Below are 25,305 nucleotides of genomic sequence, written 5' to 3'. Positions count from 1 at the left end.
CAGGTATATGTAACACGAGGACTTTCAGCTTATTTGGAAACTACATGGACTTCCGCAAGGAATCGAACCCGGACCTCCAACACAAAAATATGTGAATAGGGTACAATGTATTTCGGTAATAAGCAGGAGTGCCTACAGTGGATCTCCAGATATTTCAGGGAAGACTTTACTTCAGCAAATGTATTTAAGAAACCCAATCAGGATATGAAGATGGCGAATGTATTATCTAATTTTTGCCTGTACAAAATGAAATTTTAAATTTCAATTCTAATGTTTATAGTAAAAAAGAATAAGTCTAATTTTACAGAAGAAAACATCTGAGACAATAATTGTTAAGTATATGTGTGTGTAGTATGTGGGTACTTTCTCAACGATTGTCCTCAAAATCAACATGACTAACATGAGAAATGGATTTATTATACTTGTCAACGAATAGCTAAATTCTTGCAATATTACTGGTATCGTCAACTTGGTTGTAGCCATGATCTTGGTTACATGCGTCAGTTTCAATACTGTTGGCAAGTCTAGTCGAGACAATTAATCATAATAACGCAATTTTCTCAAAAACGACACTTATGCCTTTATTTATTACAATCATAATTTTAAGTCTTCAATGTCAGGTCAATGTCCATCCTTTGCAACACAGAGAATCAATCTCAGGACTGTACCAAAATTAGGACTAACTGCTCAGTTGAAATGGAAGGCTATTACATTATGACAATAAGATAAAATTCTTCGTGATTTTTTTTCTACCTAGAAACCACTATTAATAGTAAATATTAATAGTATATTTTCTTTGGAAAAATTTGACACATTAAAGATTAAATTTTGGATTTTTTAATGTATGGTTCTCTTCATTATCTGTAATACAAACAAAAGGAAACTAATATAAATTAAGTTTTACATGATACATATCTAAGCACGTAACTTGGTTCCATTAACTTCTGGACTACTTTTGCTTCAATCGATTTATCTTCACTGGAGATCTTCGTGAGATAATTTCCCAGCGTTAGAAGGAAGTGGTGTCAACTTAGAGACAGTACGAGTCATTAAGTAATTTCCAATTCACAAGGTGGTTTTACACTACTCCATCTTTCAGCCTTTTTGGTTATCTTGGTTAGCCGCTAACTGGAATTAAACGCCACGTAAAATTAAGCCGAGTTTTACAAGGCACGCATTAAATACTCAACCTATACTGAATGTTTAGGTATCAACACGATACAACGAGAAACAAAACATAAAGGAATCTTTATAATTAAAAAAATTGACTTTCGTTATGCCATTAGTGTTCTATCTCAGTTCAAGTGGTGACTCACGACATTTAGCATTACGGTAAGTCTTCATTAACTAACTGAAGTACTATACAATCTCAGTGGTATTTGAATTGTTATAATATGATTTCTCAATACGTAATCAGCAAATATTGTTATAACGTTATCTTTAATTCACATTTATAATCCTAATTGTTTTTCTAGTTATTTTTCTCTCGCTTTTTCATTTTAATAAAAAGTGCCAAATTTCACTTAATTTCAAAGCTTCTTCTCTATTTAAGGTGCTATCACTTATTTTTATTGGAATCATACTAAGTAAGCCATTTAAGATTGTAACGTTAGTACATTAATTCTCCACACGATAACTCTTGAACAAAAGCAAGTTTTTCAATTATGTTTCTTGTAATAGATTGCTAGAACGATTATCTCGGCCGGGATCGTTAACGGAGTTAATTATTAACATCTTCACAAATAGCGATGACTTTAACGGTTATTACCCATATCCCATATGTCATACATGGATAAAGTAAGTTTTGTAAGATTCTCTTTACATGCATACCAGAGTTAATTTTTATTGTTTATCTTGTTAACCTTTTATATTCATGAGTTTTTTAGCTAATATTTCTGTCGCGCTGGCTCAGTGGTAGAACACTTAGCTTTGGTGCATGGGAGTCTTGATTTGAATATAGCTCGCGTCAAGTAGACTTTGTGGTGGACAAACATTGTCTGTGTGGGCTTTCTCGGTTTGACACTGAAATATCGCGCCACTGTTAATATGTCACTTGTTGTTTATAGTGCCATCTACTAAAGGCATAATGTGTCACTTTCAAATGTCCAACTGCGTCAGTTCGTTGAAGGTAATCTTTGAATCGGACTGTGACTTCGACGAGATTTAGCACCAGCTTACAGCCCAGATGAAGTGACGATTTGTCGATCGATTTAGCACCGTAGCATTGACAGCAACAGCTGTGTAAACTGGAAAATTATCATACAATATGCAATTTAGTGACCAGCGATTGATTCAGATTACTCTCTCCAACGAACGGACACAAATAGACAGTTGAAATGAATTCATTATTTCTTCCATAGATGGCACACTATGTACCATGAACAACTTATACCAGTTTAGTGTAGAAAACTTTTGGAAGTACTCTCGTGTGGCATACCTTTTCCTTTGTCTATTTCCAATCTAAACCCCAAAATAGCTCTCGAAGTCTTCCGGGACAAATATTTTACGACAGCCTGTGCCTACTCGTTTATCTGGGACTGACTTAAGAACCAAGGAACATACCTGTTACAAGACAATTAAAGAAAAAGTAATTCGAATTTTACAACATAATTGCATGACACATTCTATCTGCGAGTCACGACGTTTGTTTTGTGAAGTCATTGTTGTGATCAGTGGCGTATTTACGATTTTGTTTCGGGAGGAGCTTTGCTAACTTTCGGGGGAGCTTTGCCTGAAAATGTGAAAATTCTGCAAGATATTTCATATACTTGACTATAGTAAGTAAGATTTCGGGGGGGCTTAAGCCCGGAAGCCCCCCATCTAAATACGCCACTGGTTGTGATTAGATCATGTTATTGGTTAAAGCAGTTGTAGGGATGGGAGATTTAAATGGTTTTCTACATTACTTTATCGGATGGCTAATATAAGAAGCTGTACATTATAGTAGAATAAATGACATCAGACTTCAGTGTACAAACATGTTACGTATTACTATATATCTATCATCAACCTAATCATCAACAAATAAAAACGTAAGGGCTATAATCTATTAGAATATCGACAAACTACATTACATTACAACTAATAGGAAATCTACAGCTAGAGTAAGTCTACAACTACTATTTCTACCATGGTTACCACATAGACGCTTACTTGAGGATCAAAGCGCAGCCCTTTTCTTCATAACAGCAGATCAGGAACTTAGTTTAGAACCAAATCCGAAAGAAAACAAGAAAATGTAAATGAATTCCAAATTTCACGAAAATGCTAAAATGGTAGTTGTTGGATCAATCTTATATTTCTTGCTATAATTGGAATAAAAATTATATAATCAAGCTGAAAGGCCTCTTGCTTTGCTATGTTATATTATTTCAGCTAAATTCATTATGTATGATCTGCTATACTCCTGTGTCGGCTCTTTGATGTCCTTATTGATTGAATCGTGATTGGATATCGTTATTCGGCTACGTTTATTTCTGAGATGTCTCCCCAGATGACGATCAAAGCCCTATTGTCGCCGTACCTCGGAAATCCCTTTTTGTCCCAGGTGTAAATCGCAATAATATTAAAGTAAAGTAAATGATGATGTACACTGTGATCTTCTTTCTGCGAAGAAAGGACTGGCTGAAATACATGTTTTATTTTTACCAGAAAACCTTTAATAATAATAAGTTAAAATAAATTTTGAGACTAATACAACGCGTGCAATAATGCTGAATTCTAATATTAGTATCCTAACTTAATATACTGTCTTGCAGCATAAGTGCACCGGGATATGAGTAACGTGTATAGTTAGTCAATAAAAGGTTAGGAAGCACTGCCGTATGCAAGTACAAAATTCTTCTTTTCCCTGTTTTAATTTCTACTGTGCCTTCCGTCACATTGTTAAAAAGATAAACACTTCATAATTAATTACAATCCACTTTCTTCTTTTTATGAACTATCAGCTACCTTAAGATAGGAAAATCAAATTAATATTAAGGGTACTATCAAAGTGTAAAAAATTTAATGCCAATGAATAACATTTATTGCTAAATCCAGTCACATATTTCATCTTGACACAATTTAGCATATACTCTTTTCTCTCAACCATAGTGTTAAGATTCTTTAGTTGAATAAACATCCTTTTAAAAACGAAAAGGCCGACAAGGACGTAATCAAGATGTCCCCTTCATTTAAAAAATATAATAAACCCAAAATTAGAACAGGGATATTTAATTAAAAATTTTCACGCCGTTTTCTACTGTCTATGAATGTTTAAAGGTGTTCGTCGAAAGCGCTTGATCCCACAAGTTCTTGTAAATAATTTCCAAAGCTCCCAGCGTGTCTCCTTAATTTCGTGTAAGAAGATTCCAAAGTTAATTTTCGTTCGGTAGAGAATTACTATAGAGGGAGGATAGAAACGTAAATTTGAAGGCGACCAACAGCCTCTTTTTGTCTCAGAGGTAATCTCCTTCCGTGCCTCAACAATATTCTTATTGTTGCCTCAGGAATTCATTAGCAGTTTCCAACGTTCCTTCTTAAGCTTTGTTCTCCATTCTTGGGAGTTGAAAGTGCAAGTTTTCTTTTGAAATTAAAAAAAATGAAGAACACACCAGGTTCTAACTTTATTAAAGCAATTTGCTTTATTGATCACGTAAAACATTTTCAATGAACTCTAGATTAAATAAGCTTAGTAAAACTCAAAATTTTGCTAAGCTAGAGTATGCACAAGAGAATAAACTGTATCTAAAAGATATTTATGTATCTCATATGCTTAACACCACTGACCTGCTTGATATAAAATTAGAAATTGAAATCTTTGTATATTTTTTTTATTATGTGTAGTTTCATTCCCGGGCAAGGGCGAGCCGCAGAAGGTAACGCCTTCTCTGGGGCCATGAGCATAAATTAACTTTTAAGTCTATTTGGTGATGAGTATCAGGATTTTATTTAAATATTGCATTATATTTATTTTGATTAGTCATGGTGAAGAAACGAGTCTTGTAACTTGTCACTGGGATAATCTTGAATGAGAATGTTGAACAATTCAGGTAAATATTTACTTATGTAGAAATTTGAGGTTACTGTTTTCCATTCAACGAATGATACGGTATTTTTACCGAAATTCCGTCTTGACACATGAAGATGGTAATCATGACCTTGGTTGCAAACTCTTGTCGTCTAACCTTTGGCAGTGGTCTAGCCTTTGCAGACCAAATTATCATTTGTTGTTTTTGAATGACGGTTTAAGTTGGAAAACCACTTTTCATCCCCGATCACCAGTTTCTTAAATGCCCCACGGCTACAAAATCTTCTGAAGAAACATTCTGTAAATCTAAAAGAAACTGCTTCTCTTCTGGCCCCAGAATATGTGGCACTCACTTTGAGAACTTCTTTGTGTTCTTTAATGACAATTCTGTACAGGCTTGTTTCGACAATCGTAGTATTCTCTTCCAACATTTGAAGATAGCGGATTGTTTGTAGCAGATATGGGAATAACTACAGTTTCCTTCCTTTCCAGTTTTACAGTTCCAAAGTAACCACCTATCATCTAGTTTAATGACGCTTCACTAATCTTCTTTACTTGATCAGAGTTTGTCTGTCAGCAATTAAACCCTTGCAATGTTCATGAGTAATTCCTTTGAAGTTGAGCTTTCAAAGAAATCATTAAGGGTTAACCAGTCAGACCACTTCTTTAGCTCCTGATTATCTCGTGTCTGGCGGGAGAGTCTAAGCTCAATATGTTCTGAAAATACAAAATGTTTATGGCAAAAGTTTTCTAATGCTTCAGTAACTTTCATGGTGATGGGAAACAATAGTATCCATCTAGCTAATGTTGAGTCTGTTATTCTCGACTCTGTGATTTCATTAAAGTTTGTTCAATGATCATAACTGATGCAACCCTACTCCAATATCTATTTTCTGCGAATGGTAAAATATCATGGTTCTGTAAGTTTGCTGTACTGCTCAGGATTCATTTTCTCCTACAAAGCTTCCATCTGCTGAGCATTTAGAATATAAGTGATGGCCAGCTGCGTTAAAGTACGGCAGCATTTATTTGATTGCATGCAAATGCAATTCATAATCTTCGGTGCGATCCGCTTGGTTGTATATTAGTACGAGGTTGAATTGTTCGATGTATTGTAACCACGGCGAGGAACACGAGAATTTGTGACTCTTTCTTCAGGAGGCGTACTTATTCTGATACCCCCATGCTATTGAAAGTTGCATGACCGTCCAGTGTTCTCGTATCGAAGTCACCATTATCAAAGACCCACTGAATAAAATGTAATAAGGGTTGTGGAGCAAAATACTTGAGAATTTGTATCGTTGAATCTCATTATAACTTGCACAAATTTCAAAACTTTGGAAGATCTCAATTGGCTGCTGAGAACCAAAATGACACAGGCTGTATACTCGTATAGCAAGCTGATTGGGAGATATAAAACTTCCGGGTGTGCATAACGAAATAATAGAACTACATATCATGCTGTTTTCGGGCTATCCTGAGATAACTTTTATTTGGTGATGTCACTTCTTCGACTATATGATTTAGTGATGGTAGAATGAGATCATTGTACTCCTCAAAGATTTGTTCTGCTTGAGGATATGACACATTATCATATACTTTTGATTGAATATTTTTAAAATTATTTTTGCTGTCATTAACACAATGCGAGTTCTTTCACTTTCATCGTTCTTGTCCCTTTTCTCATACCAAACATCGTGTAGCAATCTCTTATTTGCTCCCTTGAAAGTTAGAATGAATTCCCATCCATAACCAATGCACCCCTTTGTAACGATCTGTCGTTCACCAATTCTTTTTCGAAGAAAGCTCTTCATGTTTTGTTGAATAAATATAAATAAATATAAAAAATATTTAAAAAATTATATTTAACCACCAGTTAGTGTTTTTTTTTTAATTATCGGTAACTACTAGGCTCACAACGGAGTAAATATCTCGTAAAGTTATGATCCGATTTTGATTATCTTTCCTTTAAACTGCAGCTTATGAAACACACAATCAAAAATATATGAACATATTTTCACGATTTTCTAATAGTTTAGGAGCTTAAGCGCAAAATACTACTACAGAATGTCTTTCAAAAATGCTGAAATTATCAATTTTGATCACGGATAACCGTTTTGGGTGTGATTTTATTTAAATACAAAATATACCAAATTCAAGTACAGTTCCTGCAGAGTAAAATGGTGTCTCCTAAATTAAAATATCGTTATTGGTTTGCCAGGTACAGGCTGAAATAGAAAACCAGACGCGTATGGGATGGCGGCCGTCTTTGACCGCCATTTTGAGGATGAAGCTCACATAGGATATTTTGGGACTTTTGAGGTTTCATTGTACTCGACACAAAGAGCAAGTCCTGAAAATTTCAGCTTTTTTAGAATTATTTCAGCTCGAGCCCCTTTTTGGGTCTTTGTTTATTAGGCTATAAAGCAAACAAGCGGTAATAGCAAGTAAACAACAATGTCGCAATGGCAGTAAACGACAATAGGTCTCTTGAGTCACCGACGAGTCGGGACAAGTTTGGTTTGAACATGGTCGGATCAACCGGAGTGGCGAACCAGAAGGTTTTTTCTATATATGTATTTATTTAAAACCCATTGAAGGATGTCTTTTGCGCAATGGCAAAATTTACTTATTTATCAAGTCAATCCAGTCTGTTATTTTGTGCAATAACATAGATAATCAATGAAACTCTATTCTCAGGACAAATACCGTAAAACGTGCTTCTACTTGGAGAAGTAACACATATTGTGAATAATAATGAGTCGCGAGAAAAGTATGAATCTTAAATCTTTTGACTATTTGCTTCCGATTTGTTAAGTGTATGTAATACAATTTTATTTGAGAAGCGTAATCCAATGTCAATCTGATATACGAGAAGTAAAATGTTTTAACCCATTTTTCCGATCAGACTGATTTTTTTTTTAATTTGGAGTGGTTTCGTTGTAAGAAACGGGAATTCTTTTAAACAATGCAAATAATATGGGGTCTATGGGACATTTTATGGTGTTTGCATATAGGGTCTATGCAAAGTTGCGCGTTGACATCTGCAAAGTCCTCTAAAACCAGGTAGAACCAATAAAACGCGACGAATGTCAGCGTACTTGCACTTTTGCACTCATCACACTTCTGTATAACACAGAAAAAGTCAACAGTTCGAAACCTGTCCACCTAAACAAGCAAAGAAAGCCCAAAAATAACAATATGGCGTAACTCCACGTGCAACAAGGAAGACAAAGAGTCCAACGCTGGCTTACTAAGACATCTAGCGGGAAATTTAGAACTTCCTTAGTGAAAGGACATCTTAGCTAATACGCAAAGCTGCTTTTGAAACTACATGGTGCAATTTCAAAACTACAATTTCAAAATAAACTTTGCATATATGCGCGCAAAAGGGTTAAGTCGATTTACGCTTCTGAAACTTTTCTTCAATCTTGGAACCAAACCCAAATGTCTGCAAGTTTCACATTTTAATGGGCGAAATATATGCTGAAATATTTTATGACTATCGAGTCTGCCGCAATCAATTGAATCAATTTATTAGTTAGTGTTAATTATAACTTTTTCTATATTGCATGAAAGAAATAGCTTTTCATTAGTTGATATTTATATTTCCTAGCTATTTCCTCTCCACCAGTTAAAGATATTCACCAAACATGTGGATATCTTATTTTACTATTCTTAAGTTTACATATGCTACATTCATTAGATTGGTTCTTTTAACATAAACTTTAAATGACTGCATGCACATTACTTTGTAAAATCTGCATCTTTATCCTTCCTTTGAATTCTTAATTTTTATTGATTTACAACACTGTGACTGTACTAAAACTTTAATGAAGTTACTCCGGAAGGACAATGGTATGTTTCTCTTTATAGGAGATGGCCGTGATGAGTTCAGCGACAGCATGTGCTCCTATCACTTCTCACACGACGACGGGCTCGGTGTCGAACCTCGCCAATGTCACTGTCCAACAGACAGAGCAACCCACCGAGAAATACCATGGATTGGCGGAGAAACTCCATGGGCTGACGGAGAAATTGCAGCATTTGGGACACCATCGGTCAGACTCGGACACCAGTACACGGACACGAACAGGCAAGTTTCCTTGTTATGTACTCAAATTTGATCATGATAAGAGATTGCGTTGATAAAAAGTTTGTATAAGCGAACTTAAAGAATAAATGAAAAATCAAAAAAAATAAATTAAAAATTAAATATAATATTGTTGGTTATAAAATATAGTGGATATTAAACATTGCTTTAATGCAAAACGTATAAAAGTAAACTCTTTCAATACTAAGACACATAAAGAAAAACTGACCAAAACAAGTAAAAATTGCTTTAAAAATGTTAATAAAATACATAAAACAGGTTTTAACTTTATTTTAAAAAAATCAGTATGCCGAAATAATGACTGGAATTTGTTCACATACAAAAAGAACTAAGTTGGCATAGTTTAAAATTTGGAATGAGCATATGATAAATGGTTATAGTCAGCGTCACCTGAATTGGCGTGTGGCATCAGCCAATAAGCTCACAGTGCGCTGTTACTAAACCTTCAGGGAGGAATCTAATCATTCATAATTGATTTTGTTCGTATTTGTGGACAATTATGAATGATTAGATTCGTCACTGAAGATTTGGTAACAGCGCATTGCGACCTTATTCACTGAAGGCATACTCCAATTCGGGGTCCTAGTCTTTCGTGCAGACGAACAAACTTCGACTCTTGTTCAAAATGCATACTGTTTGAAAACCATCTTCATTTATAGATCTTAGTCTCAAGTAGCATCCCTGAAAAAATACGTCATCCAAAAAATCCATCAATATAAATTTGTAAGGTATCAATATTACTTGAAGAATACTCTGCATGGAGTTTTAACAATTTTTAGTGTTCGTAAATACACTGAAACATGGTATGAAATTCAATTCTCAGTACTTTGTTAAGATATCACTTGATATTTTGGATACTTTGAAAGACTGAATGTCTATGTTATTCCGTACTAGGAATCTTGTACACACCTAAATGCTTCAGTCTGATTTTAATATCGGAAACAATATCCTGTATTGCCTTTTGTATGAAATATGCTGGTTTATAATTCTCTTTCTATTTAAAAAGATTTATAATATTAAAGTCAAACAATAAAAATATTGCGTATGAAACATTTAAAACAACTTCAAAACATAACATATATCTTGTTAGCCTAGTCTATACAACGCTTTTTATAGGAAGATAAGAGCCTTCGAATCTTATGGAAAAGTAATTTATTTAGGTGCAAAGTTATTCTATAGCAATAACGCAAATGAAAGCAAAACCTCTCAGTTCAAAAAAGTTCATGTTAGAGATAAAGTTTTGCTAGAGTAAAATATAATATGTGACATTATCCAACTCTGAATGTTAAACTTTTAATTTTTAGATAAGTAATGCATTTTGAAGCATGCATATTTCACAATGGTTGAGAATGACTCTTGAAACTACCATTACCACGGAGATTAATAATCAATTATGTATACCATATGAACTACTAGTATAGGATAACCTAGCCTCAAAATTATTTGGAGGTTTTGCTGTGAACAATTAGCTTCTATTTCTCCGGTATGGCTCATTGATCGTTGACAAACAACATAAACGGATGGTCTGATTTGATTTATATGGGTGAAATTCAAATTTGCAAATGTTTAAATTTGACCAAAATCGAAGGCTAAAGTCGATTTTGTTCTATTTGGACCAAAATTACCATAAGCTCTGCTTAGATAGTCTGGGAATTTTAGTTCAGGTAGTCACAGCCAAATGTCAAATTTTGTCATGGTCTAAACCAAATCGATTAAGCTTTTAGTTCTCACGATGACTTGACTAATTTAAATAAATGTTGACATTAATGTAATTAATAGTCTACTTAGATGGTCTACCGATTTTGAAAGAGATTGACCAAGGTTGCAGGTCGAAAGAGTACTGACTGATTTGAACTACAATTGTAATGTAAGATTTTGACTGGACTACTTTAAGTAGACCGCATAATTTCTTTGAGATAGGTCAAGTATAAAGACCAACTTAAATCAATCATTATTTAACTCTTACGCTCGGAGGCATGGATTTCATAAAAAGCTCCTAGGCTAACCTTGTGCGCATTAGGAACTAAACTGATCTTACCAAATATGATGTAAAATAAACAACAGAAATCTAAAATCTTAAGGGTCTTCACTATAGCAAAATTAAACTACCGCTAATTTTAGTGTTTTTCTGTAATATCTTCAAAACAAATAAAAAATATTCGAAAAGCAAAAACGTAGTGCACTAGACAATATAATTTTGCATGTAATACCATTATCACAACTCATATATCTGCTTTCGATTTGCAACTGTCGATAGATTTAGCATTTTTTGCGGGTTCTCTAAATAACGGCATACCAAAAGTAGATAGGTGAATTGTGGTAAAGGTATCACATGTAAAATCGTGTTGTCTTGTTCACTACGTTTCTGCTTTTCGAATATTTTTATTTGTTTTGAAGATATTACAGAAAAGCTCTAAAATAAGCGGTAGTTTAATTTCGCTGCAGTGAAAACCCTTAACACAGAAGAATGCAATGCACAGATAGTTATCAATTTAATGGAAAAACGTTGCTACCATTCACGATCTCTATGACTTCACTCTATGACGTGGGGTGGAGTCATAGAGATCGTGAATGGTAGCAACTCTCCGATTCTTGTCACGAAAACAAACCAGAGATGTTTAATTATGTTAATGTTCGATGACTGGGAAAGCCAAGAAAGGCGTTCAACTTCATCCTATTATTTCATAAACCACGCTGCAATAGCTCCAGCTGTGTAAATGAGTGCATTATCAGACTGTAATATGGCGTCACTGCCAGGAAACAATATCACAGATCCCACTGAAGATTGGGGAATTGCAGCGAAAATCATCACAGAGCCACTGTCATTTTTCACGATTTGGCGTAGACATTGTGGTTCATATGCCTCTTTGTTCGTCCATCATACGTAAACAGGGCCCATGGTTTGAAATAATGAGAGCGACTAATTATCCGATTATATCACACTTTGCTGTCATCAGTGGTCCATATTGCATGTCCATTTCCCCATTGGTGTCTTCGTAAAGCATTATGGGTCCTTTAATGTTTACAGAAATCACAGAGATCACCTATTTATCAGAATCGCTGTCTGCTCAGTTCACCACATACTATCGTTCTACTACTTTTCACGTAAAGTCTTTCCAGCCTTAGAACAAAGTAGACGTAAACAAAGCGAAATGTATTACTCCGCGGCTCACACGTGCTTCGGCAGCGAGAGACGTGAACAGCAATATCGTCTGCTTGCTTACTGTCGTCGCAGAGAGTCTATAGTTTGTTGGTCCAGACTATAAGGCTACAGTTTGTTGGTAAATAATTAACGGACTGACACTGACTACTGCTATGTTGGAGATATTTATTTCCTTAAATCCGTATATAAACGAGATTGTCTCTGTTCCTGTTGTCCTCTTTTGTGTTTTATAACACGAAACGAAAATGGATTATTGCCACACATCGTTGCCATGAAACTCTGCATTCTACAATAATTTTAAATGACAGGAGAAGACGCGGGAACGCATTCGCATGCGCAGTAAATACTATATGTCCAGATACGGGTGAGATTGAAATAAAGCTACTTCTGTTGTTAAATATTATATATATTGCACTTATTATCACAAAATGTAGGATAAATTCAGATATCGTTATTTGAAATTATTATTTTAGTAGAATTATATTGCAGTAGGATACTAGTACAGTGAGAAAAACAACCAATCACTGGTCATCGACCCACTGCTAGTCAGGTGGGTTTATTTACATCTACTTTCTTCTAAGGCTGGAAAGAGAATAGTATGAAATTTGTCTTAACACATCACCATCAAAAGTCTGACTTTACATGTTGCCGCCTAGACGTGTTTTGAACTCCAGGTATTTCCATTAAATTGGTACAGATATGCTGCAGCAAATAAATTATTACAGAAAGCCTCAAAGATACCCTGGATAACGCTGTAATATATAAATATACATTTATATTTGTAAATGATTTGGACGCTTTTATTGTAGACCATATTCTTCTTTCTTTTTAACTTCTTAAAAAATGTAATAATGAATAAATAAATCTTATTTAGTTTAATTCCTAGTCATAAAGCTTAGTTGTCCAATAGCATAATTCACAATGTTAAAAAAGATAATCGTATATATTTCAAACTTCTTTTATTAGGAGGTTTGCTCTAAATATTACATAACTTCTCCTTGGCTTTTGATCACTTAGACATACCTATTGTGTTGAATTAAATGTCCAAATTGTCCAAATTATTTTGTAGGAAGCGTCGGGGCGTTGGTCCATCCAATGGTGACGGTGACACAGACGTCGTACACGTATCACGAGGACACGAAAGAGAAGAAGAGCACAGATTCGTCTCCCAGTCACAGTCAAATCTCTCGCAACTCTTCCAGAAAGTCCAATAATTCGATGCTCGTTACTAATGGGAAGCTTGATGGTTAGTATAGCATCATATGTTTGAATCCTAAAATTATTTCATAAAGTTATAGTTGTTCTGCTTTCTTCGTACTATTACGGGTGTACTAATATTGATACAAATTATTATTATGCATTTTTTAAATATTTTTTGTAGAAATGAGACATCTGGTGAGGAAATCGAGCAGTGTAGACGTCCATACGGTGAGAGTTCAACTGAAGGATATCATTTGTTATCTGTCGCTGTTGGAGGGAGGCCGTCCCGAAGATAAATTAGAATGTAAGTATATTCAACATTATTACTTTATTTATTTGGAACAATTTACTTTTCAGTTGTATACAATGAAAGGGAATTTAAGAAAAGTTTCCACCAAACCAGTTTATTGAGAATACTTTTTGTATATATAATTTCCAATATCAATTTCAGTACTTACGTTAAGACAGTAATGTATTCATTCATACAGATTTTGTGAGGTACATCAAAAAATGATACTGGTAAAATAAATATAAAAAGTAAAGCTCGTGGACCGTTGAAGCTATCTAATATTGAAATGTGTTCAAATAAGGCCTACATTCAAGGGAGGTCTAGGGGGCCGGTCCTCCCTAAATTTTTGCTGCCCCCTAAAATTTTTACGGCAGGTTTGCAAATGAACTACTGTATAATATGGTGATGAACTATAATATGGTTGGATCGGGCCCCCCTAACTTCAGCGGGCCCCACTACATTTTTGGGCTGGCTACCAGCCTGGTTCAAACGTAAAATTGTCGACAAATGTAAAAAGTATATGACGAGTGTGATCTGTAGAGCTCCAATTGATGTAGAATGTAGTGGGAGGAGGGCTACTGAAACAATGTTTTTAAGTTAAGACATAACTTTTGGGTTCCACAGTTGAAGTTTATATTTGCCAAAAAGAATCTTTTCCACCCAATCAAGAAATCCTCATTGAATAAGCATCAAGTTTAAGCTTTTATTCGTTACCTTAACATATTGTCCCGATATTGGTCTCAGTTCTTTCTCGCTTCCCGCCTGTATTAACGATGCACATAACTTTGTTTAAAATGTATTACAACATAGATGAAAAGGTATTAAAAGGTAAAATCAAGAAGGCATGAGGTAGAGAAACGAAAAAGGTTTTCGATATCTCTTAGAGAATTTAAATACCAATAATATAAAAATTTGTTTCAAGTAAGAAATTTTGCTACTCCTGACTCTTGCCAACTAAGAAATAAAAGCGAGTGAAATTGCAAACTATCTTTGGTTAATTCAGTGTTAGAAACAATTTCATGCGTAGGGAAAATAAGGATGGGCAGCAGAGGAATTTTCTGGCTTAGAAAAACTGATGGAAGTTGTCAACTCAAATTTTATTTTGTGTTTTTTATTCTTACAGGTAAGTTATCCATACCCATACTCAAATATCCCATACATTCTCCATTTACAGTTTTAGATCCACAATAATACCATGTAGTCACATAAAAAGCGCTACGAAAGATTGAGAATATGTAGATACACAAAATTCATTTTTACATCCCTTGAAAGAACTCTTAAAGCTTACTCCTTCTGCCCTTTTGCACATCCATATTCATATACGAAGTTACTCCAGTACTTGTTATGCACATAAATGAAGCATTGGTTACATCGTATTGTGACTAGATCTTTTTGTAGGGATGGGATATTCGGTTATTGATTGGAAAGTTGGTGATCCAACTAATGTGATGGACCTAGAGTGTGCCGTCAAAACAACGTATGCTCCATCGATGTGTGTGTAGACATAGAACGCTCCTTTCCGCAGTGAAAAGTACTTATGGTAACCCGAAGAGGTATGACATTTTCCAACATTGAGATGATCAATGATGTAAAATCAAATCCATTTCGATGTTCAATTAAAGAACAAATCTTTCAAGTGACCAAACATCTAGACGTATAAAATTGGTACAAAAATATTAACATTATGTTTGTGATGTAGTATAATTATTAATTAAAATACTTTTCATTTAACCAAATTTCCAGAAAAAATGTATTTCTTAAGTTTCAACTCATCAATTTCAGTACTTTTATCCACCAAAAATCCTTGCTGTAGTGATTTATATTGTTTCTTTTAGTAGACAACTATACAGTCCCTTCTCAAAGAAAGTAATCGCCTATTTATTTATTTTTTCAAATGCTTTGTACTTATTACTCACCTCATCAAAATATGATTTTATATCCGAGTAAATAACCTCTTTCTTTTGCGAGTCTCTAAACCTACATTGTACGTATCTGTGAGCCTGAGAATAAAGAAAACTGTTTAAAAAAATGATGTAAGTAATTAAGAGAAGTTTTGCCTTTCAACGGTGAATTTGCTCTCTATAAAGAAATATTAAATTGCTTCTAAATAAGGGACCGCGGTGGTTCAGTGGTAGAGCCGTTCACCTCTGTTCATAAGGTCCCTGGTTCGATTCCAGCTCACGCCAAGTGAATTTTGTGGTTGTCAAACACCATGTGCATGGGTTTCCTCGGGGTTCTCCCGTTTCTTCCCACTTTCTTCATTCCACCATTTCATTCATTTGTCATCATCACCGTTTCCTTTAGCCTGCTCGGCATAATCATGAGACGTAAAACTCAAGGATTTCATTTCATTTTCATTTTTGCTTCTGAATTAACTATGGAAGAAATCAAAGTAATTTATTGAATAAAAAGCACGTTGATTAAAATCAACTTGATATTCTTTTTAAATTTTATTGCAAAAAATGAAACACAGAATAATAGTATTCTTTACAGTAACATTATAGCGTATATATAGTATTATAGTGTGCAGTACGATCTCGTCAGCTGCTGTAGCTCGGTTTTAGAACTGACAAGCTCATCCTAGGATTTCGTAAACTAAAATCTTTAGAGCAAAGATACTGAGATCGTGGACTGGGTCACTTAACTAAATACATTTAGTACTTTTCAAATAAACAATACCTTGATGTAAGAGGACGAAAAAAAAAAGATGAACTTAGGATAGAAGAAGTCTACACATCGCTTACCTGCAACAGTCGGCAGTTTTTCATAGATGATTTTCCCTGTGTGTTGTCGTTTAGGGGATACGGCATAGTCCTAAACGGCACAAGACCTAAAAATCATTTCGCGGCACAAATCCTAAATGACACTAGTTCTAAACGACAATAAGACCTAAACACACAAGACCTAAACACACAAGACCTAAAAATCATTTCGCAACACAAGTCCTAAATGGCACAAGTTCTAAACGGCACTAGTCCTAAACGACACTGGACCTAAAAATCCCTTGTGGCGCTACCATCGCGTCCGCGCCAAGAATACTATCAGTATGTTAGTCAAAGTTTTATATATACTGTTTCATATTACAGAACCAGATTCTAGCTTAGTTCTTACAAGTAATTTATGTAAATACATATTCTATCATTCTGAAATAAAAAATAAATAAATAAAGCCTATTGTTCTTTCTTGCTGTTTGCATGATAGCATTTATGTAGTGACAAAATATTAACTACCTATCCAATATGATTCCCAGATCTTTCATAGTGTCTGTTTTTTTTTTCTATTCCCACGCCATTGACCTCGTATTATTCTAGCAACACAATGTTGTATTTTAGTTATATACGTCATAAATTTTGTTTTCTTTGTGCTGATTTGAAGTAAATTATTTTTACATATTCAACTCTTTCCGTAGCAAATAGTTATCATACTCGTAATTAACTACTCTTTACTCGTTATCATTATTAACAATAGTTTTAGTATTACTAACATAGCTGTTACAGTTGGAATTAACTATTATTATTAGTAGTAGTAGTAGTAGTGGTAATAGTAGTAGTAGGAGGAGTAGGAGTAATAATAATAATAATAATTATTATTATTATTATTATTATTATTATTATTATTATTATTATTATTATTATTATTATTATTATTATTATTATTATTATTATTATTATTATTATATTACAGTATATTTCAGATATGGTACATTTTTGAATCTGAGCTTGATTGTACGTGAAGTTAAAATCAAACGTTATGTCACAGACGGCAAATGATGGTTTAACACTCAAAACAAACTTTTGGTCCTCCCAACTCGGGGTTAGTCTGTGTTTAATAATTAAAGCAAATTAATAAGTTTATAATAGAATGTGAAACAAACACTGTTTTAAAAATTAAACTACGTCAACATGTTAAAATAATTAAAAGAACCTAATTAATCATGTAATTTGTACTCTCATTTGCTTAACTGGACGAACCCAGAGGTAAAGGAAAAGAGTTTTCTGCCCAAATCTCAAAAGCAATGGGAAATTTTAATAGAAATTGACCCTCCTTCCTTCCTAGAAATGTAATTTTCAAGACGCTAAAACATATATTTTATTACTTTTAGTTAAAAGTTAAAATACCGAGTTTCGCGCATCCAGCTTAAGCAAATACTTCTTTAATTTATAAATATTTTCTGAATAAGTAATAAAGAATTCGAACATTAAAGAAAGTGCACCCTTTGTTCTTTCCCTTTTGTGTTGAATTTTCTTTTTCTTTTTCTTTGTTTTGTTTTTTGTTTCTTTGTTTTACAGTGGAAAGTTTATCTGCCAAATTTCATTTTACTAGCTTTAGAGATTTACGAGATACACTACTCTTTTTTTTAAATAAAATCTTAATCCCACCCTTTTTACGATACGTATTACCAAAAATTCTTTCTTATATTCTGCTTTCGTAAAAAAATGATTTTTAAAATCAAAATTTAACGACTCTACTTGTAGTACTATGCCCAGAAAGTCTCTTATCTTAACTCTTTTATATAAGAGTACTGAAAATAAACACAGCCAAATTCACGGACATCCATGAACAGTTTCCGGTTTCTTTTGACTTAACTTATTCGTACATTTCCAACAAGCTGTAGTTTTAAATTCACGCACTGCCAAGACCCAGCTTTCGAAAAGGTAACAAACTGAAAATATAATAATAATAATAATAATAATAATAATAATAATAATAATAATAATAAATGTATTTATGTACGTGTGTAATATGTATAGATTTATTGTCTTATTGAAGATTTCGTAATCTGGAAAGTATTCCTTTGGTTTGCTTTTAATATGTAAAAAGCCTGCCCTCCTGGAAAAGTTTGCAGGCTACATCCCTAAATGATTATGTAATGGTTTGCGTATTACATTAGTAATTTAGCATTATTTGTTGATTTTTCTTGCTTATACATATCAACTCTATTAAAACACACAGTGAAATATAGTAACTGTCTGCGTTCTTAATATTTAATTAGTGTTCTCTTGTGAAATATCTAGTAGGCTTTTGTCCTGATTAAGCAAACTTTGGTGGACTTTTGTCCTACTCTTAATAAAATACACTCCACAGAGTATACATATTGCAATTCTGAATACTTGCTTGGTTTCAGAGAAGTCTGGTAAAATATGCTGTTTAAACATTTTTATTAAATTCTTTTTTAGAAATTTGTTACGGGATTTGCGTACCTCCCTTTGAAAGAAATGAATTTCTTAATAAATTATATAATTAATTCTAAGAATGAAATAAGTTACATAATGTAATTCATGTATAACTGTAGAACAGATAATGATAATAATAATTTTAGTAATACAAATATAGCTGTTACTGTTGGAATTAGCTACGTTCGTAACATTATTGCCAACTAGTTAGTGCATCGTCGCAATTTTGTGTGGTGGTGGCGAATTTCAGAACTAAAGCAGGTGAATGAAAAAGGCACAAAACCTAAACGGCACAAGTCCTAAACGGCATAAAACCTAAACGGCACAAGACCTAAAACTCGTTTCGCTGCACTAGTCCTAAACAGCACAAGTCCTAAAAGGCACAAGACCTAAAATTTAGGTCCAGTGCCTATATTTTTTAGGTCTTATGCCGTTTAGGTCTTGTACCGTTTAGGACTTATGAATGTTAACCGTCGTTTATCCTCTGGAATATGGACTTTAAGCTATGGACAGCCAGACAACTTGAACAGAAACTAAGCACGTAAGCAACAGAATCAAGATAAACTTATAGAGTCAAATAACTTGGAATACGAACGCTTGCAAATATCAATATTATTGTTGTCGTTTGTAGAGAACACACAACTTAAATTGCGTTATCCCTTTTCAATATGGGTAAAGTCTATACGCCGAAAATCGTGTAGCGCGGAGAGTACCTTTCTAGTTCTACACCTTTGGTTCCCTCCATCTCAAGAGTCGTGTCTCTGTGGTTTCGTTCCAAGGCAGTGGCCATCGAATTCCTGGCAAGCTAATGAAATGCAGTTCGTGTTGACTTGACATAAGGTGAGACGATCTTTAGGAATGTGCATATGAGGAACAATCTGTATGTTTATTCGTTAAGAAATATATAAAAGGAAAGAGTCAACACATTATAGAAATAATTTTATATTTAAAAATGAAAATGAACTGTAAGTTGTACTGAAAGAAACGAACATTTACTATAAGATTATAACATTGAACAGATAAAGAAAATTCACTGTTCATAATTTTAAATAAATAATATTTGTCGTTTCCACATAATTTCAGTACAATATATTGCATGTCCAAAACTTGTTATTAAATTATTTTTGTATCACAAATCATATTTTCATCATGTTGGAGACAGCTTCACAATAATATATATATATATGATAGTGTAGTCGTGTATATAATATTACGAGGGTAGTTTGGGAAATATGTTTTCTCTTGTGACTATATTCAGAGATGTTTATACAAGTAAGTAATATACTGCAAAAATAAATAATAAACCTTACTTTATTTTTCTACATGAACCAAGGACGTTATTGTATTTGTCGTACTGCTTTTCAAGGTTTAAATATACATATCTTTAAAATGTGTGTCCTGGAAATGGGAAAGCTTCTTCTCGACGATAGTTTATTTCGCCATAGGTTCAAAGATGCCTTCCACTGAGACCATTCTCCAATGCTGAGAGCCTTCTCACATAGCTTTCGAATAATTTTAGCAGCACTTTTTATCTGAATATTTGTTTTCAATATTCGCACAATTATTCACGTAATTACGAGGTGTGTTCAACAAATATCGAATCCTATTTTTCTTTCCCGTAAACCAATGAAGCGCGGGAAACTTTCTTCGTCGTCCTTTAGAGGGGACACTTATGCGCAGTCATGAATTTTTTCCTGCCCGCAGAAAGCATTAGTCACTGGCAGTCGGCCAACGAGTAAAAACATTTAATCAGAGGTCGTAGGATTTATTTTTTTTGTAAAATGACAGTAAAACTTGATCAACAATATTCCATCAAATTTTACGAAAAAACTTTGCGATATCCAAAAGGAAACTATTCAATCGGATCTTTACATTCAATTTTGAACGAGAATTTGGGCATGAGGAAAGTGTCCGCGAAATTTGGTTCAGGTTTTCATCGCCAAACACGCATTTCTGTGTGTCATCAGGCTCCTTACTCACCCGACATGGCTCCGTGTGACTTTTGGTTAATTTCTACTCTGAAAATGCCACCAAAAGGGACCCTATTTGATTCAAATACTAAATGCGACAGCATGGTTGCTGGCCATTCCAAAAACTACGTTCCAAAAGTGTTTCCAACAATGGCGGGAGCGCTGGGAGAAGTGTGTGCATTGCCAAGGAGACTGCTTTGAAGGGATTATTGTTTCGGATTTCCAAATCAATAAATGTATTTTTGCCAACTAAAGGTTCGATACTTTTTAAACACACCTCGTATTTGTTATTTGAACAAAAATTGTTCAAATAATTATTCGCTATCCGAACAAACGTTCCAATAATTTCTCGTAATCCAAATAATTATTGGAACGAATTTTGTTCGAATATTCGGGTAATGCATTACTCGAATTTTAACAGCATTAGATGTCATTACATGTTTTGGACGGCAATTTCAGTACATACCCAATCTACAAAGTTGTAATATATTTTTTACTTGTTTGGTATCCATGGCTCCATAAGAAGCCTATGTGAGAAAAATTAAACAAGTGACCAAATTCTATTTCACTCCTATTTCAGTCATTGTATATGATTAAAACATCAGAATCCCTAAATAAAGAATGATTCAAAAAGAAAGGGAAATTTTGAAAATTAAATAATTTCATGAAAACATTTTTTAATTTTTATCTCATTTAATGGTAAATATAATGCCATTTTAAAATACATACAGTGCAATTTTAGTAACCTTTAGCGACTGGCTAAACCAGTGGCCACCGGTTACTGTTTGATGTCAAAATGATCACCATTCTCTTTGGTATTGATCAACACCAATATCATCTCTCTATGACTTACGGTTCCCGAGATATGGCTGCTTAAATCTCCCGAAATCGGAACTTTTTGGCCAATATCTCGGAAACGGTAACTCATAGAAAGATGATATTGGTGTTGATCAATACCTAAGAGAAATATGATCATTTTCGTATGAAATAGTAACAGGTGGCCACTGGCTAAACCAGTACAGTTAGCCAGTGGCCACTGGTTACTAAATTTTTACTGTATGAATTTCAAAGTGGCACTATTTTTACTATTAAATGATATATATATATATATATATATATATATATATATATATATATATATATATATATATATATATATATATATATATATATATATATATATATATATAATGTTTTCATGTAATTATTTAATTTTCAAAATTTCCCGTGTTTTGTATCACCCTGTATAAATGGTAAGCTTCATCATACAGACCGGGGAGAAGAATTACGGAAGGAAAACGGATTAAGATACTTTAAAATAGTGCTCTAACATTTATTTAATAAAAACTGATCAAATCCTAGACAAAATGATATATATAAATAACTAAATCTAGTTTATCCATGTACATAATTTATGTCTTCTAATATTTATCCAGTATTGTGCTCAATGTTCACTTATAAATCCTATAGTAAATCTAGTTTCAATTTACTTAACTTATTGTATTAGGAATATTTAATATTTTTAAACTTTTCTTTTTTAGTTATGTTTCGCTTGTATGATACGGATGGAAATGGCGTATTGGATACAAACGTATGTATTCTTTTACTTTAATATGAGTATTAATTTTACTGTTTTAATTGTAATTGATGGATTTAGAGAACTTATATCGATGTAGTTGGTTTTACACTGATGAAGCAAATCCTCCTTTTGACATTGCCTTGTGGTACATTTTAAGAGTATAATTCTACTCTTTCTAATAACTCTAAACCGTATTTATGGAAACAAATTAAATGAGAAATACTTTGTATAAACAAAATTAGTTTAATCAAAATAACCTCTGATATATATATATATATATATATATATATATATATATATATATATATTCTGTGTGTTCCTTTGTTCTAATTGCGAAGTTACAGAAATAAGTACATCCAATAAGATTTTACATACAGTATTTCGATTTATATCAAATGGCATAATTTCAATATGGATATTGAATTTTAAATACATCAAAATGTCATTGTTTTTCAGATCACTTAATAGATCATTTCATGTTCTAGTATATTCGCTCTTCTTTTCTTCTTTCTTCCTTTTTAATAAGGATTATGTGTAACAGAATTATCAACTTCTGCGGGAACAAATTATTCAGTAGATCAGAGCAAAATTAAATGTTCAATGATCTATTAAAAGTGTTATTTTAAAAAGAATAAAAACTGTTTATAGATATTAAACAGTATGACGCATTTAATAAACAATGTCCAACTTTCATCATGATAATGTCTAATTTTCATCATTATGATGAGTAAAAATTTCACTATGATAATTTCAAAGTTTCGTTTTCATTGTTTTCACGAATTGCATAATTTAGACAGATCCTTAACACAATTTTCGATGCACTGAAACATCAGCAGTGTTGTCAATTCAGAGTGTTAACTTATGGAAAGTACGATTTCCCTAGTTACCCCCAACAGAAGTCTCATGCGATTGGTTATCAGTGGAAATGAAAACTTCTTTTTTCCGCTCCATAGTTTCTGAGCTACTCCAACTAAACAAACTGAAAATTAACGACAGAACATCCATACGTATAAGTTATGAGTCAATTTATGCGTTTTGTAAAATAAAAAAATACACCTTCGGTTACATCTGGCAACATTGTATAGTTCCTAGTGTACTTCAATCGTTGCTTTCTAGCTTAAAAATGTGTGCATGAACAAGACTTCAGTTTGGTATAATCATTAGTTGTTTATCGCCTCACGTTCAAAAGTTCTACTATTCTAAACTCTGGTTGCATTGTACATTAGACACAATGTATAACTTTCTGTTGAGTTGGCACCACTGTTGATCTGTTGGTACTGACGAGTAAGTTGAACGATTTCAGCGCTTTTATTGATTGTTTTAGAAGTTGCACAGTTGTTTAGCCAATGCAGGAATGATAACTTCAAAGACAAAACAAATTACGAACGAAACTGACAAGAATTGAATTGATCTATTGGGGGCGCGGTGGCTCAGTGGTAGAGCGTTCACCTCCGGTGCTTGGGGTCCCTGGTTCGATCCCAGCTCGCTCCGTGTGAACTTTGTGGTGGACAAACACCGTGCTCGTGGGTTTTCTCGGGGTTCTCCCGTTTCCTCCCACTTTCTTCATTCCACCATTTCACTCATTTCTCATTATCACCGTCTCCTTTAGCCTAACCGGCATAACCGTGGGACGTTAAACTTAAAGATTTCATTTCATTTTTGAATTGATCTATAAATTTTTGGCAAATATGGTTGCTCCTAAGTTAATATTATGAATCAATTTTATAATAATTTTTAGTTTAAGAAATACTATTCTGCAAATAGTTAAACAGTTGGCTTTAATTCTAGTGTTTGACACTCATCTTGATATTCGGGAAAGATTGTTTTTAAAGAGAATGCGATATAACAATCTAATAGTAAAGCGAAAGAAATCCTTAATTACAAATTAGCCAGATACATTGGTTCAATTAAGGATTCAATGCATTTAGCTCGCTCGCGCACTCTCTTCGCAACAATCATTCAAATGTTGTTTAAACAATCTATGATTCACTAATTACAAGCCAATGTAGGGGAAAAACTCCCTTTCAGTAATTTGCATCTGATTGGAGCTTTATGCTTTGGCAATTAGATTTCATTCATTCCTATCTGAATACTGTACATTGTATTTCAAATGTACATGCTTGTTATACCAGAAGTTGTATCGTGTATTTGAACACCTGTGTCCATGAAATGTACAAAGATGATTTTCTCTTTAAAAATCATTATTATTATTAATTGCAATAGTATTAATTGTCGTAATAGTAAGTGATCGTGGTCCCAATTCGCAATCATTTGATAGATATTTTAAATTTTAGCTTCCAGAATTATTCTGCTAGTATTTGCAAGTTACAATTACTTAAGAATTTTATTGAAGCACATAATTGTTACTCGGTAATAAACGAAATTGAATATATAATGTCACATACGTATTATTTACACTTAACAACTCCTTCCAGTAATTTTGAATCCCAGAAATTGTAAATGTTTAAAACTTTGCTTTAGAATTTCATTTCTTGAAAGCATTTCGTAGTATTGAGCACTATTTGGGATCAAATATGGGAAAATGAAATATGATTAATTCGTAGAAAACCTCATGTAGCATTGTTTGCGTATAAACTTGCAGGTACCACTGTTGAAGGAAAGAGTTTTTAAAGTTTTCAATTCAAAAACATTTATTGATGTGTTACCAAATTCTGCATCATTTGAATCTTATGGAAAAACATTCCGGGGAAGTGTGTATAATAGGACAAATTGGACAAATAACTGTGTTTAATAAAGCATTCAATGCTTCTAGTTAGTTAGCTCGCTTCCTTGTTACCAAATTAG

The 25,305-nt window shown here is 33.4% G+C and overlaps 1 protein-coding gene across 3 annotated transcripts in view; it reads left to right on the top strand.

Moving 5' to 3' along the window:
• Window positions 1-25,305, top strand: part of Dgk (diacyl glycerol kinase 1) — a 527,084-nt gene that overhangs the window by 443,226 nt on the left and 58,553 nt on the right. For all 3 annotated transcript variants that reach the window (XM_081736412.1, XM_081736413.1, XM_081736411.1), the window contains 4 exons: window positions 8,888-9,107; window positions 13,358-13,534; window positions 13,670-13,792; window positions 22,463-22,512. In XM_081736412.1, coding sequence (XP_081592538.1) covers window positions 8,888-9,107; window positions 13,358-13,534; window positions 13,670-13,792; window positions 22,463-22,512 — 570 coding nt within the window. The remainder of the gene's footprint in view (window positions 1-8,887; window positions 9,108-13,357; window positions 13,535-13,669; window positions 13,793-22,462; window positions 22,513-25,305) is intronic.

This window comes from Thermobia domestica, chromosome 13, assembly GCF_964235325.1.
Source record: "Thermobia domestica chromosome 13, izTheDome1.hap1.1, whole genome shotgun sequence".
NCBI classification, from domain to species: Eukaryota; Metazoa; Arthropoda; class Insecta; order Zygentoma; family Lepismatidae; genus Thermobia; species Thermobia domestica.
Note: the sequence above shows the minus strand (reverse complement) of the source record. Positions and strands in the feature narration are given on the sequence as shown.